The 15,878-nt window shown below is 45.4% G+C and overlaps 1 protein-coding gene across 1 annotated transcript in view; it reads right to left on the bottom strand.

Annotated features, from left to right (window-relative positions):
* The window catches only part of COL27A1 (collagen type XXVII alpha 1 chain), a 145,776-nt gene that overhangs the window by 11,414 nt on the left and 118,484 nt on the right, over window positions 1-15,878 (bottom strand). The window contains exons 42-52 of the mRNA XM_087914728.1: window positions 12,810-12,866; window positions 11,807-11,860; window positions 10,030-10,083; window positions 9,499-9,552; window positions 8,465-8,518; window positions 7,427-7,534; window positions 6,681-6,788; window positions 4,720-4,827; window positions 4,186-4,239; window positions 3,102-3,164; window positions 1,714-1,767 (exon numbers count right to left, since the gene is read on the bottom strand). Coding sequence (XP_087770854.1) covers window positions 1,714-1,767; window positions 3,102-3,164; window positions 4,186-4,239; window positions 4,720-4,827; window positions 6,681-6,788; window positions 7,427-7,534; window positions 8,465-8,518; window positions 9,499-9,552; window positions 10,030-10,083; window positions 11,807-11,860; window positions 12,810-12,866 — 768 coding nt within the window. The remainder of the gene's footprint in view (window positions 1-1,713; window positions 1,768-3,101; window positions 3,165-4,185; window positions 4,240-4,719; window positions 4,828-6,680; window positions 6,789-7,426; window positions 7,535-8,464; window positions 8,519-9,498; window positions 9,553-10,029; window positions 10,084-11,806; window positions 11,861-12,809; window positions 12,867-15,878) is intronic.

Genomic DNA, 15,878 nt, shown 5'->3' with positions numbered 1-15,878 from the left:
CTTTTGTCTGAAATGGGACAGGGTCTCCTGCTTGAGCAGGGGGTTGGACTAGAAGACCTCCAAGGTCCCGTCCAATTCTAATGTTCTGTTATTCTGCTAGACACACCCAGCTCCTTCGACTGTTCCTAATACAATTTAGCCTCCAGTCCAGACCCTTTAATATCTTGGTTGCTCTTCTCTGCACACTTTTTTCTTTTCTGTATTCTTCCGACGCCAATTGCAGGAATTGGGTATGTCTAGTTTAATGAAAAGAAGGACTAGGGGGGGCGGGGGGGACACGGTAACAGGATTCCAATATTTGAGGGGCCACCATGAAGAAGACGGGGGGACCCAACGTATTTTCCAAAGCACCAGAAGGCAGGAGAAGAAACAATGGACGGAATTTAATCAAGGAGAGAAGTAACTTGGGATTAAGGAGACACTTCCTAACAGTGAGGACAATTAACCGGTGGAACGACTTGCCACCAGAAGTTGTGTGTGCTTCATCACTGGAGGTTTTCAAGAAGAGACTGGACAGTCACTTGTCTGAGATGGTAGAGGGTCTCCTGCTCAAACTGCCCAAGGAGCTGCTGATCCAATTCTACAGAGGAATTATTGAGTCTGTCATCTGCACCTCTATAACTGTCTGGTTTGGTTCTGCAACCCAACAGGACAGACACAGACTCCAGAGGAGAATTAAGAATGCAGAAAAAAAACAATTGCTACCAACTTTCCTTCCATGGAGGACCTGTGTAAACTGCACAAGTCAAAAAGAGGGCTGTGAAAATATTTACAGACCCCTCACACCCTGGACATAAACTGTTTCAACTCCTTCCCTCAAAATGACGCTATGGAGCAGGGGTCGCCAAACGTTTGGACCTCAGGGACCACCAAACTCATAATTTTAGATCCCAGGGACCACTGACTGGTTCTGTGGGTGTGGCCTAATTTGTGGGTGTGGCTTGGCGGTCATGTGACTGGCTGGGCAGGGCTTGTATGTAAATATTATAAATATTTCTATAAATATTGAATTTCAAGTTGATAGACTAAAGGGTTAAAATTGTCTGGAAAACACGGTGTGTGAAAAAGACGACCATGAGAAGAAAGCCAAGTAGGACAAGTCTGTTGACTGAGAAGGAGGGAAGATGGCGTTCCAGAAGTTTGGCCTTCAGCTCACATCACCTCCTACAGCTTGGCTCAACATCAAGAGGCCGTTGCCCAAAACATCTGCCTGTATCAGGTGACCATCCCTACTTTAAATATTTCTTTTCCACGTGCAGGCAAAGTGACAAACTGAGCTTTAGTTTCATGGTCTAAAAGGATCAACCTTCAGACCTCAGTTCTGGAATGAGGACCCTCAAGCTGCGTGTCATCCCAATTTTCCCGGGAATGTCTTGGGACACTGCATCAGGACATGCACAACTGAAGATCCAAAGGCAACACAACCTAGGAAACATTGCAATAATCCATGAAATTAAATAAATAAGAACCAGAGTTGTGGGCCTTCTGGATCATGGTAGGGCTTGAAGGACATGCACCAGCTTTGAAGAGAGTCCACTCTCAAGGGGCAGAGCTGTCACGGTCTCAAACTAAGCGAAGGAACTGTGGATTTTGAGTTTTTACATGACCACATTAGGAAGAGGACATGAAGTAATGATAGAAAATCCCACAGCACCTTGAGAGAACATTTGCTGATCTTAAGAAGAGGGATGGAAGAGCAAGTGAGATACTTACAGAATTTCCTGGTGGACCCGGAATCCCAACTGGACCAATGACACCTTCTTGACCCTACGAAAACAAAATATTTGTTTAGACAATGGATAGGATATATATCACCACAAGGACTTCTACTTCTCTTTCCATTTTCCTAGTAATGTCTATCCAGCTACTAGCCAACTCCAATCCTCCTTTAGCTTTTGAGTCCAGGTGAGGTTGGGACACCACCTTGCTTTCTGACCAATAGCATCAGGTGGGTATCAAAAAACTGCCCAATGCCCAGCAGCTCATCTAAGGAATTTGGACTTTCCGGTGACCCAGCAAGGGCTACCAGCCCCGAGAATAGGAGCTGCTTGTTCACCTTTTCTGGGTAGAGGTCCGAGGTGGTATTCAGCCAGTTCTGACAGGTTCTGAAGAACCAGTAATGGAAATTTGGAGTAGTTTGGAGAACTGGCAAATCCCACCTCTGGTTGGCCCTGCTCCCATCTATTCGCTGCCTCCCGAGTCCCAGCTGATCAGAGTCAAAGCTGATCAGTTGGGTCTTCTTTTGTGGCCCTGCACAGGAGAACGGAGCTGGAAAGTAGGTTAGTGGGGTGAGGTGCCCACCAAGCCACGCCCGCCACGCCACACCCACAGAACAGGTAGCAAACCTTTTTGAACACCACCACTGATAGAGGGAATATTTATCAGGTGTTGGAGAAGACCACCTAACTTCTTTTTTTTTGAAAACAGTTTTATTAATTTTAACAACAAACAAAAACACATAAAACGTAAAAACATCATCCTTTCTATTAAGATAGGCTTGGTATGACTTTATGATTTGCTATAAAATAAATTAAGTAAACTATAGTTATCTCGTTAAAGTATGAACTAATAAAATTATAGTCAAATGATTGTTTAATAATGATATCAGGCTATATAATTGTTGATTGATAATATGAGCTGTTATGTAATATAACTACAATGGAGACTATGAAATGGATGCACAAAAAAAAGTGGTAAACCAACCGACACACTGTCTGTAAACTCATGAAGGAGAGAAGACCACCTAACTTCTAACAAACCCGTCTCTTGGACCCCTGTTACTTCCTCAGCAGATTTACCTACTCTACTGCTGATTCTTTAGGCTTGATCCCAGCAGGTAAAACTGACTGGTTGAGGGGTGACGTGGTAGGACAACCTGGTAGGATATGGCTAAATGTTTTGGCCTCTGAGAAGAACGCTGCCTCCATCCTCATGACCACCAAACGGGTCGAAAACCTGGTCCTTTGGCTGCCCGGTTTTGCGGAGAAGACACGGAAGTGGGGGCTGAATTTAGCTCACCATATTTTAACCGAGAGGAAAGCAGCTTCTGGTTTCTTCTGAAGGTGAAGGCAAAGGGGGTGAAGGCAAGGTCCTCGACTTACCCAGAGTCCTTGGGGCCCTTTAGGGCCCCGGATGCCTTTGAAGCCAAGATCTCCAGGTGGTCCCTATGGAGAGAAAGAAAGAAACGTTGGGTGAAGAAAAAAACCAGCTGCGAACACCATCCACCACTTGGGCATCATCGCCTTTCCTATTTTGAAAAGTAAAACCATTTCAAATAACATTAAAAAAAGGAGCGGTGCGGTGGCCTAGAGGGGGAGCTCTTGCCTCACAATCAGGAGGCTGTGAGTTCGATCCCAGGTAGAGGGAGATATTTCTCTCTCTGGGCGCAATGAGAATAAAACTCTACATCGGCAACAAGGAAGGGCATCCGGCCATTAAAACGCTCGGCTAGGCTCCATTCAGTTTCCCAGACTCCACCCCGCACAAGGGATTATTAAATGAAGATGATGATTTCAAATAATATTATCCCGAAATAGGATGACACCCTACATCCAAGTTGCAAACAATTCTGCTGTTATTTCTCTCTCGCTCTTTCCCTTCCTTCTGAATCGGGCCTTGTCTCCAAACAGAAATGGAAGCTGTACAGAGGTGGTATTCAGCCGGTTCTGACCAGTTCTGGAGACCAGGTAGTGGAAATTTTGAGTAGTTTTTAGAATCGGCCAATACCACCACCAACTGGCCCTGTCCCCATCTCTTCTCTGCCTCTCAAGTCCCAGCTGATCAGCTGGGTCTCCTTTGGTTGCCCTGCAGAAGAGAACGGAGCTGGAAAGCAGGTTAGTGGAGTGGGGAGGGAATGGGGATTTTGCGGTATATCCTTCCTCTGCTATGCCCACCAAGCCTCACCAAGCCAGGCCCACAGAACCGGTAGTAAAAAAAATTTTGAATGCCACCACTGAAGCTGTACCCAGAGTAGGTGGCAGCAAACAAACTAAGCCCATCTCGAGGTGACAGGAGGTCATTCACGGGTGGTCCCACCCAACGTGGGCAGAGATCAACCATCTGCAGCTCCCGTTTTGTGAGCAGGCTCACCACTCACAGTCCACCTTGAGACACCTGGCGTAAAATACCGCCTGTCTCTGAATCAAAGAACTTGGCGCGACATTATCAAGGAAGACGGGGGCTCACCTTTGGGCCGAAGAATCCAGCAATCCCTGGAAATCCAGATTCCCCAAAGTCTCCCTAGAAAGATTTTTTTTTTGTCAAGGAGCAGAAGGAGAAACAACGAGAGATGAAGCAAAACAACACACATGAACAGTCTGAATTTCATCCCTTTTGTGAAATTGGCAAAGAAACCCTCCCCGCCGAAACCCAGATGGATTTTTAGCTCTCAAAACAAAGTCATCCTCTTCGCCGCTTATCACAGTTTGGCTTGGAAATAGGTCCACTCGTCTCTTCCAGCTTCTGGAGGACGGTAGGTTTTTTTTTTTGCTGTACTCGATGTCTTAATCTAAGCATATTTGGCAGAGGCTGGTCCTCCGGAACGAAGAAGGAGGAACCAGTGTCACTTCAGGAAATTGAATGCAGAAAAATGCTCAGATGTTTGGCAGATCTGTTCTCTATACCTGCCCCGACTATCCCAGTGGAGAAGAATTCGTTTTTCTTGGCCCGAGAGATATCTCAACCAACAAACGCCAGCAGCTGTGGCACACATCTACTCACCGGCTGTCCTTTGGGCCCTGGATCACCGGAGGTCCCAGGGAGTCCCATTCCACCTTGAGAACCTCTTTTCCCCAATGGACCAATCTCTCCAGACAAACCTCTTTCTCCCTGGAAAAAACAAAAAAGCCACCAAAATATTCCATCAACGTACAGAACCCAGAAGTCCTCCAGCTGCTTAAAATGAAGTTCTTTGCCCTTTGTTTGAACCCAGATCTCCAAGAATCCGCCCCCCCCAAAAAAAAGGATGAAGACTTGGCCGCGTCACCAACACCTACCTCCTTGTGAACACCTTGTAACTCCAGGCTACATCCTTAATTTGAGGCAGATGCACCAAGAAAAGGGGTAGAAGATTCAAAAGTGCCACATCCTCAGCCTGCCTCTCCAAAATAGCACTGATGCTAAATTTAACCTGGGAAAGGGCATCTTCTCTGCTTAAAACTGGCAAGATTCGCATTACCCTTAAATCAGCCGGTCGTTCTCAACTCTGGTCGTTAGGGGGCAATGATGGTCAATTGACACATCCATGGTTAAGTGAGGGATAATTAGATCCCGATTCACCCAGCCCCCAACTGTTCTAACAACCTACTTGGCATATCTCTTTTTAGCAAGTTCCTTCTCACAAAATGTAAGTAAGAGAGGAACCAAGGAAGAAAAAGCAGGCACCACAAGGTCTGCTTGCAGGTCCTGGACTTCGAAACCACCAGATTTGTGGACATTCACTTTGGAGCATTCCCCCAAATAGGTTGATCCTTTCTTGGAAGCTCTGGAGGGTCATCAGACCCTCTGGAGGGTCATCAATGTTCTCCAACATCAGATTTTATTTTTCCATTTGATACATTGGTGGTAAGGAGGATTCTCCGTCCTCTTTGCTGTGTGTGGGTTGACAGCTGAAACCGCTGGTTGATTTAAGGTCCTCACCCCTATAGATCTTGGCAGTAACTCAAACATAAAATACATCTTCGGACTCTCTACCAACCATCATCACGATAACTTGAAATCTGTATGCAAGACTGGGGCATCAAAATGCCCTCAATCCATAAAATATCTCCGATATGATTCAAGTTAATATAAGCGTTCCAAGTAACAAACTCCAACAACAACCATCTCCAAGACAAAACATTTTCGCAAAGTTCCATTTTATTAAAGTTGTCATATTGGCACGTCTGGGAAAAAACCTAATATGAGAGTTCCAGGTTTCCCCTTCGTAATTGAAAATCAAAACCCCATTCGCCGCACCCATCATGTGCCCCAATCGCTGCTTGTCCCAACTGGAGACATTCAGAGGTGGTATTCAGCCAGTTCTGACCGGTTCTACAGAATCGGTGGCAGAAATTTTGAGTCGTTCGGAGAAGCAGCCAATACCGCCTCTAACTGGCCCTGCCCCCATCTACTCTCTGCCTCCCATTGAGTCCCAGCTGATCGGCTGGGTCTTCTTTGGTTGCCCTGCACAGGAGAACAGAGCTGGAAAGCAGGTTAGTGGGGTGAGGAGGGAAGGGGGATTTTACAGTATCCTTCCCCTGCCATGCCCACCAAGCCACGCACACAGAACCGGTGGTAAAAAAAAAATTGAATCCCACCACTGGAGACATTCCTCCAACCACGCCTTAGTAGGTGCAGGATAACTTGTCCTTGACTCTGAAGAAGAATGTTGTTATATCTACATTTTCACCTCCCTATGAAATCCCCCCTCCCAAATTCCCAGGGAGTAAAATATGGCAACATGGAAGCTCCCAAGTAAAATATGGCTTCCAAAGCTGACAACCACCATCGCTAACCTTTTTTTAACTACTAACCATCTCCAACACCTCGGCATGGAATAACTAGGTAAGTCTTTAATGAAGGCTTAAGAAACGATTGGACACCATACCCATACATGATACGTTAATGAAAATCCCAAGACATTGGATGCAGAAGCTCCAGGGTGCAATTTCCTTGCTGACAAAAGAACAGGTGAGACCAACCTTGAATCCAGTGGGGCCTTGTGCTCCAGGTAATCCCGGGACTCCAGGGTTCCCTCTTTTCCCTGGCATTCCCAGAGTGCCTTCTTCCCCATCCTCACCTTGTTCGCCCTAATTTGGGGGAAGCAGGGAGAGAAAGAAGATCAGCGTAGGTAAATTTCTACGGAGATTCTCAGTCGCCCAGGTCACGGTTGTCCCGAAGATGCTTTTTCAAAAGGCAACTGGACTTCCTTTGTTCTTCCTTTTTTTTTCCCCAGAGCTGAAGAAGCTTCTTGGATGAGAAGCAAAATGTCTTCAAAGAAAACAACCCAGAAAGTCCAGTTGCCTCTTGAAAAAGTAACTTGGGTCAACCATGACTTGGATGACTGAGAATCTCCGTAGACATTAATGTCATATTTCGTATCTACAGACATACTTGGAGATAAACCTCCAAGAGGCCTCAATGACCCTTTAAAAGGGTGCAAATGACCAGCCGTCTGCAAGGAGGATAAATCCTTCCATTCCCCACCATCCAGTCAGAGCTGAAGAAGCTTCTTGGATGAGAAGTGAATCATCTTCAAAGAAAAACCAGAAAGTCCAGTTGCCTCTTGAAAAAGCACCTTTGGGACGAACAGCGTACATACTTATTCACCATACTGGGTCTGATTCTTATCAACAAACGGTTATAGTGATAAGTCGTAATGGAGGTAGGTGGTTGTATCGGTACCGTCCATGCTTCTAGGAGCAGCCTTCCAAAATCTTCGACTTACTTTTTGCCCACGGTTGCCATCTTTTCCAGGAACCCCGTCAACTCCAGAAGTCCCCTCTTGTCCCTCTCGCCCAATGACCCCTCGGGGGCCTGGCAGGCCAAGAGAACCCTAGAAGAACAGCCTTGGTTACGGATCGGACGTGGGTCGGCAGCGTGAAACAAGGTCAACACAATAGAAAGCTTCTGAACACACCGAACTCCACTTTAGCCTACGCTGGTCTACTGTACCACGCAAGAACGGCGTCTAATTGGAGGTGCCCATTTTCAGAAGAATTTCAGAGAAAGTGGGAGACAGGCAGAGAAAGGCAACAGAGATGATCGGGGAGTTTAATAAAATCTAGGGATGAGAACGATGAATCTGGGAAGAGAAACGTGACAGCGTCTTCAAGTACAGGATGACAGGATGTTTCCTACCAGAAGATCAAGACCCAGTAAGAACAACTCAGTAGTAGCATTAATCATCTAGAGAAACGATGGACTCTTTTTTCACTAGGTAAGGTAGAGATAAAGGTTCTCCTCACACATATGTGCTAGTCGTTTCCAGCTCTTGGCGGAAGTGCTCACCTCCATTACAAAGCCAAAGAAGAGCCACCGCTGTCCGAGGACGTCTCCGTGGTCACGTGGCCGGCATGACTAAACACCAAAGGTGCACGGAATACTGTTCCTTTCCCACCAAAGGGGTCCCTATTTTTCTACTTGCATTTTTCTTACGTGCTGTTGAACTGCTAGGTTGGCAGAAGCCAGGACAAGGAACGGGAGCTCACTCCGTGACGTGGCGCTAGGGATTCGAACTACATTTTTTTCATTACATACCTTCGAAAGCTGGAGAGCTATAATTTGAATTAATTTGGATTCTCGTGCCGAATGGTGGGTTGGATTTAATAGCCCTTTGGTCCCTTCCAACTCTAGCATTATGCATGATTGAAGATCTTAAACTTTTGGGGAGAGGTAACCAGATACGGCAAAGGCACAAGAGATGGCGCGTGTATCATGGCTGCCTGCCACCCCGGATGAGTAGAAGCAAACCAGTGACACTTACCAGTGATCCACGGCTACCTCTTGCACCCCGCAGCCCCGGTTTTCCTTGTTGACCCTTAGAAGTAAAAAATAAAAGAAGGAACAACATGGAGATAGCAATAGCAACAGCCCTTAGACTTATATACTGCTTCACAGTGCTTTACAGCCCACTCTAAGTGGTTTACAGAGTCAGCCTCTTGCCCCCAACAATCTGGGGCCTCATTTTACCCATCTTGGAAGGATCGAAGGCTGAGTCTACCATGAGCCCGGTGGGATTCGAACCGCCAAATTGCAGGCAGCCGGCAGTCAGCAGAAGGAGCCTACAATACTGCACTCTAACCACTGTGCCACCAAGCCTCTTTTCAACATGCATATCTCCCCATTAGGCACAGCGATCTCAGATTCTTAACTTTTCCAATGGTTAATTAGTTCTGTGCCATCTCCACATTTGTGGGTGGTGAGTTTTGGAGGTACTCTTGTCTTCAATGTACGATAAAATATTGAAAGAAAGAAAAAGTATAGTTGCAGAATATCCCGCTTTTCCTAGACACGTGGAACAAGCTAACTGGGAAAGATCTTGCTAAATGAGAGCGGAATTCCCCTTCGTCTCTTAGTGTCTGCCCTTCCTTGGAATCTCCAATTGCTTTATCCACCAGATAGTCCCTCATCTACTGAGGTTCTTCAAAACGGACTTGCCCAGAAGCAAGTGGTGTCCTTCTTTGTCTGATTTCAGATCTTTCACGACCAAGGTAGAAAACCCAACTAGCTTTTGAATCACCCACTCCAGCCCCAGAAGATTGAACGTACCTCCATAATAAAAACAAATAAGTAATCAAAAATAGACATAGACTGTCAAGAGGAGCAACTGGGTGTGCCAACTTAACATCTGTAAAAGAAAAGTGCCATCTCTGCATGCGGAAGGGGCTATTTTCTTCTACAGATGTTTTGCGGCCGTCAGTCAAGTGACACAGCAAACATCCAAGATAACCATCTCTCCAACTCAATCTGATCTGTTATGAGAAAGCCACCAAGCCATGTCCGCTTTCCAAAACATACCGGAGTGCCTTTGGATCCCTTCACGCCTGGGGTTCCTGAGGGGCCTGGATGTCCCTGAAAAACAAGGACAGAAACCAAAACTATTTTCCTTGGAGATACCTCCTTGGAAAATAATCTTTCATAGAACACCAAGACTCTGAGCTCAATAGGACAGAAGAGCAGATAAGGTCCAACCTCAGCTACTTCAAAAACTTGTGAACTTCAATTCCCAGAATTCCACGCTGGCAGGGCAATTCTGAGAATTGAAGTCCACCAAGTGGCCAAGGCTGACGTAGAGGAAGAACAGACTTTGCTTTCCCCGCCATGCTGGAGGTGGGAGAGTCACTAGGTCCTGCTGAACCTCATCAATGGGCCTCCAGCACATCAGAACAGTTTTCAGAATGGCATCGCTCGTCCCCAGGAAGGAACATCAGCATAAGGTGAGAAGAAATGTGGATTCTGAAGTGCCTCCTTGGATGATGCTGTGACCTCTACTGGAGGAGGCTCTTAAGAAGACAGGAGTAAATGCGACAACCACAGTGGCTTTCTTACAGGCAAACCTTGCTGCCCAGGTTTTCCTCGTTCTCCGTCAACTCCTTCCGGTCCCTGGAGGAAAACCAGAGAGAGAGAGAGAGAGAGAGGGAGGGAGAGAGATTGGGAGGGAGGGAGGGAGGGAGGGAGGGAGGGAGAGAGAGAGAGAGAGAGAGAGAGAGAGAGAGAGAGAGAATCCAAATGAATTATTCATTCAACAATGTTTGGTCCAGAAGGAAAAATTCTTCTTGCCCTGTTATTTTCTCTCCATAGCTCAAAAATTTCAGGGCCTCCTTCTTACTCCCTGTTGAAAATTTCAGCGTTCAGATTTTTCCTCTCCCCTCCTGTTGCAACAGGGGAAAGGATGTTAGCATCCTTGTGTCCCCAATGAAAAAGACCTCTGAGAAAAGGTACACTCACAAGACTGCATACAAACAGCAGTACGTGGAAGTTTGAAAAGAGATTGCTGTTGTCTTTTTACAAGTCTACCCTGGAGAAAATGTGTTAAAGGACAAAAACAGGATGACATTCCTCTCTTTTTTTTTTAAAAAAAAGTTATTTTTATAATTTATATTAGCATTGGTGTAAATGACTGGAAGGAGAAAACTTGCAAATGTGACGAGATGTCATATAATGAGCCACCATAGATAAAGAAGAATCCTCCATCATTCATTCATTCATTCATTCATTCATTCATTCAGTTTAATTTAATTTTATTTATTTATTTGATTTGATTTGATTTGTCAATAGCTTACAAGATAATAGGTATAAGTGCAAACATGAGTAAGAATACAGGAAATAGATACGAATAAATGGGGACAATAGGACAGGGATGGTAGGCACGATGGTGCACTTATGCACGCCCCTTACAGACCTCTTAGGAATGGGGTGAGGTCAATAGTGGATAGTTTAAGGGTAAAGGAGTGGTGGGTTTGAGGATGTAACTACAGAGTCAGGTAGTGCATTACAGGCATTGACCACTCTGTGGCTGAAGTCGTACTTTCTGCAATCAAATTTGGAGCGGTTAACCTTGAGTTTGTATCTGTTGTGTGCTCTTGTATCGTTGTGCTTGAAGCTGAAGTAGTCATTGACTGGTAGGACATTGTAGCAGATAATTGTGTTTACTACGCTTAAGTCCAACCATAGGTGGCGTAGTTTTAACTCAAGAGTTAATTTAATTTAATTCAACTCAAGAGTTCATTCCAGGCTTCAACTCCCAGAATCCCCCAGACAGCATGCTGGCTAAGATCTCTGGGAGTTGAAGTCCACCTATTGTAGAGTGGACAAGGTTGACAAACACCGATCTAACTGTGCTTCCCTAAGAAAGGTTCAAGATCTTCACTTCATATAATGGCTGACTCAAAGCAACAGTGGTTCCTTCCTCGTTTGATCCCTCTACCCCTTCTGCCACCCTTCCGTTGCTGCTGAGCGATATCCAAATTATCCTTCCCTCCCAAATAGGCATGCTGGATTAAAATTCCCATCCTCCTCAGCAATCTTGGTTGAACATACACGATGGCCACTACACGGAACTGACATCTTGTTGGAACAAGTAGAGTCTGTTTAGGACAGGGGTCTTCAAACTTGACAGCTTTAAGACTTGTGGGCTTCGACTCCCAGAATTCCTCTTCCAGTCATGTTAGTTCAGGAATTCTGGGAGTTGAAGTCCACAAGTCTTAAGCTTGCCAAGTTTGAAGACCCTTGACTTAGGAGTTGAAGGACAGAAGACTGCAGAGAGAAGAAAGTACTGTTCCCAAGATGGTTAATTTCCTAACCAGGTATTTGGAGAAGGACTCACAGGATAACCAGGGTCTCCAGACTCCCCACGATCTCCCCTGTTGCCGGTGGGACCCTAAAAAAAGAGAGGGTGAGAAAAAGACAAAAGCCACATGTGTTCCAAATCCCTGCATCATGTTTTAAGTCATGGTGAGGGTATAACTATCCACAGAAGCAGGGCCTCTTGTGTGATGGCCTCCAGTTAGTGAAGTATCTCTCAAGAGAGGTTCAGTGGGCTTCGTCCCTTCTCTTCTTCCCAAGTTGAGAGGTCCATCTGACCACCACCTGTTAGGCTTTCTATCAGCTGCATGTACTGGCCCACCGTTGGCCACAATACTTGAGATGGCCTTGAGAAGACCTTGGTTGTTGTGGCTTGCTGGCTGCCAGCGAAGCTGGTGGCAGACTGGGACAGTGAGGAGGTTAGGGAGGAACTTGGGCCAGTCCTGGAGTCTGGGGAAGGCTCTGATGGGTGGTCTGCATCGGAGGCGGAGATGGGGCCAGGGCCGTCTAACAGGTATAAGATGCCTTCAGAGTCAGAGATAAGTGGGGAAGAAGAACAGCTGGAGCCTGTTCCAGATGCGCCTATGCACAGAGCTGTCCGGAGAAGGGAACAACTAAGGAACAGGGGTCGACTTGAAAGAGAAGGCACAAGTGGACGGTGAATGGTCCCTCCCATAAGGAATAAATAGGAGCAAAAGGGGAGGGGTGTTGGCAGGAGACAATTAGTTCGCTTCATTATCGTGAAGATTTGCTTATCTAAGTTCATGCCTCACAAAGATTCCTTGCCTTTTACAGCTTTGTAACTGGAAGCTCTTGGCCTGGCAACTATCCAGGGACTGATAAGGTCTGGCCTTGCACTTAAACCTAGGATGGATTATTGCCAGGACTTTTCTGGGTGTGAATGCCAGGAATTCACATTAACCAAATAAAAAAGGGTTTTTTTGGAAGGGACACAAGGAGTCTGTTTCATGCTTCTGTTCAGAACATTGATTGATCGGTAGCCCTGGACAGAACAGGTAGCTTACTCTCTCTCCAGGGGGTCCAGGGGGTCCTTCCTTCTTCCCATCATCACCTTGTTCACCCTGAAAACACAAAAAACTTGGTTCACAGGGAAAGATTGTAGTTGAACATGGAGGTAAAGAAGCACGCAATGAGGGATACAACATCATCTACCTCCAATCTACAACACAGTCTTTTCAACAGTTCCAAGGAGGCTCCACACCCATTTGCACCACTCAAGTGACCCTGAGGACACAGACAAACCCCCAAGTAGCCTCAACAACTCTCTAAAAGGGTGCAAATGACCAGCTGTCTGCAAGGAGGATAAATCCTTCCATTCCCCACCATCCCGTCCAGAGCTGAAGAAGCTTCTTGGATGAGAAGTGAAACTTCTTCAAAGAAAAACAAGAAAGTCCAGTTGCCTCTTGAAAAAGCAACTTGGGGATACCAAGCAAAAAGCTGTCCCTTCAGCTGCTGGGAACCCCCTTTTGACAACAACGGAGATACTACTCCAAAGGCCTGGGTGTATGCCTCAAAGAGCAATTCTTGGCTACTCATTAAAATTTGGCACTGACATGGGGTATGTTTACCAGTGATTAGATACAAGAGGTAGAAATCAGAAAAAGAAAGAATATTACTATGTGTAAGTACAAGATGAATTAGTATGATAATGAATATAAATAAACATAAATACCTTTGTTATTATAATTAAGATTTACAAAGTCTGCACTACTATTACTATTAATAGTTCCATCACTCCTTATCACCCCTCCCCTCCCACTTGTGACTGTATGACTGTAAACTTGTTGCCTGCATCCTAACGATTTTTATTGACTGTTTCCTAGTATAATTAGTTTTCGCGAGTAGTTACATGTATGGTATTCAGCTTTGTTCAGGTATTTTCCCACATCATTATAATTGTGCTTTTAAAGTTGTAGCAATGTTTCAGCAGAATCTCATCTGCCATCATCAGGCTTTTCTCTCTCTCTCTCTCTCTCTCTCTCTCTCTCTCTCTGATAGAGATAGAGATAGAGATAGAGATAGAGATAGAGATAGAGATAGAGATAGAGAAGCCTGGCCTTGGCTTAGCTCAAGTGTTCTGCTGTGAAACTAAAACTGAAAATGAAACTCTTCTCCTCTGCTTGTGTTTTGCATTTGGAAGAGATTTCTTTCCAGGTGGGGAGGGGGAGTAGAACTCCTTAGCATCAGAGCGTGTTAATAATAATAATATAGCAAATACTAATGCTCTGATTTCAAAGAATCCTTTCTTAGTGAGCACCTAGAAACCAAGAGGAACATATGTGCCAAATTTCAAGTTTGTAGGCTTTACGGTTACATCTCCTGGAGATGGCCAGGAGACTACAAGGACCTGATCTTGATTGGATAACTCTCCTGCTTGAGCAGGGGGCTGGACTAGAAGACCTCCAAGGTCCCTTCCACCTCTATTATTCTATGTTCTAACCGTTCCTTGAACACATCCAGGGAAGGATGGTTTTGTTCTTAGCATCCATCAGGAGCGGCCTCCTTATAATGTTCATCCACTCTTTCTTGGACTTTCATTCAAACACGATGGGAGAACTGGGGTTTTTGGTAGGCCGCCATTCTCATCTTTGAACAGTGCTTCTCTTTTCCTCTCTCTGCTTCAAACTCTCCTCCGAGGAATTCGTTTCTAATTCCCCGTTCTTCCATGCTGAAGTCTGAATGCTGAATATTAACAGCCCCCTTGGAAATTCTGGTGCCCAACGGGAGCAGAGCTTGCTCGAATGATAAAATAAGACGTCGTAATCTCACAAACAACGGCGTCCCTGAAAAGCCGCAAACAAGGAACAAGCTCAATCCTCAAGGCCAGCTGGAGTAAAAGGACACCCCTGGTCTGGGTCCAAAAAGAATTTAAACCATAAAGCCATGTTCCAAAATATATAAGGGGGGTGGGGTTGGAAACCCACATCCAACTGTAAAACTCGATGTAGCAGCTGTTTGCGAGCTCATCAACTCCAGCCGACAGGACTTCTCGTAAAACTGCAGGTTGGCAAGTAGAGGGGAAAATGTGCTGAAGGTGTTTTTAGGAAAAGTAATAAAGATAGAATCCTGCACAGCTTCCTTTGGGAGGAAATTTGCCCAAGACAAGCCAGTTCTGAATACGACAAAATTCCTGGCTTGCTATTGAGATGGGGAACAATGGAGACACAGGCAGGGGTTTGAAAACCACACCGTATAATTGTTAGAAAAATGTTATTGTGTTCCTTGCTCTCGCCTGGACCATTTAATAATTCTTGTCGTGGTTTCTTCCTATATCGTCTTTTCAAAATGAGGCTTCCGGTGAATTCATAACGGCTTAAGTGCATCCCTGGAAGAGCCAGGAATATAATAATAACAGAATAACAGCGTTGGAAGGGACCTTGTGGGTCATCTAGTCCAATTCCCCCACCCATGAAGGAGATCCTACACCATTTCTGACAGATGGAAGTCCAATCTCTTCTTGAAAGCCTCCAGTGGTGAAGCTCCCACAACTTCCGAGGGCAACTTCTGTTCCATGGGTTGATTGTTCTCACTGTCAGAACATTTCTCCTTATTTCCAAGTTGAATATCTCCTTGCTTCCATCCATTCTTCCATGTCTGGCCTTCAGGTGCTTTGGAGAACAGCTTGACCCCTTCCTCCTCTCTGTGTCAGCCCCTCAAACACTGCTATCCTGTCTCCCCTGGTCCTTCTCTTCACTAGACTAGCCACGCCTAGTTCCTGCAACCGTTCATCCTATGTTTTAGCCTCCAATCCCTTAATCATCTTGGTTGCTCTTCTCTGCACTCTTTTTAGAGTCTCAACATCTTTTTTATAGTGTGGTAACCAAAACTGGATGCAGTATCGGCGTAGGATGGAGCAAAAAATGTAAGATTTGGGATCGGATCAGCACGAAGAAGGAAAACAAGCCGTTTTCCCTCCTCGCCTCTGGAGCTGCGATGCCTATTTGTAAAAAATTCTGTCATCTCACAGAAAATAAAACGCTTTTGCTCCATTTGGTCTTACAATTGAAACCCAACATTCAAAATTGTGCAATGCAAATATGTAAACCAGGATCAAAATTGAGTCTGTGTGTCTC

This window comes from Pseudonaja textilis, chromosome 17 (genome assembly GCF_049901715.1).
Source record: "Pseudonaja textilis isolate UNSWEBS1 chromosome 17, rPseTex1.2, whole genome shotgun sequence".
NCBI classification, from domain to species: Eukaryota; Metazoa; Chordata; class Lepidosauria; order Squamata; family Elapidae; genus Pseudonaja; species Pseudonaja textilis.
The sequence above is the reverse complement of the archived record's forward strand: the minus strand, read 5'-3'. Positions and strand labels throughout refer to the sequence as shown.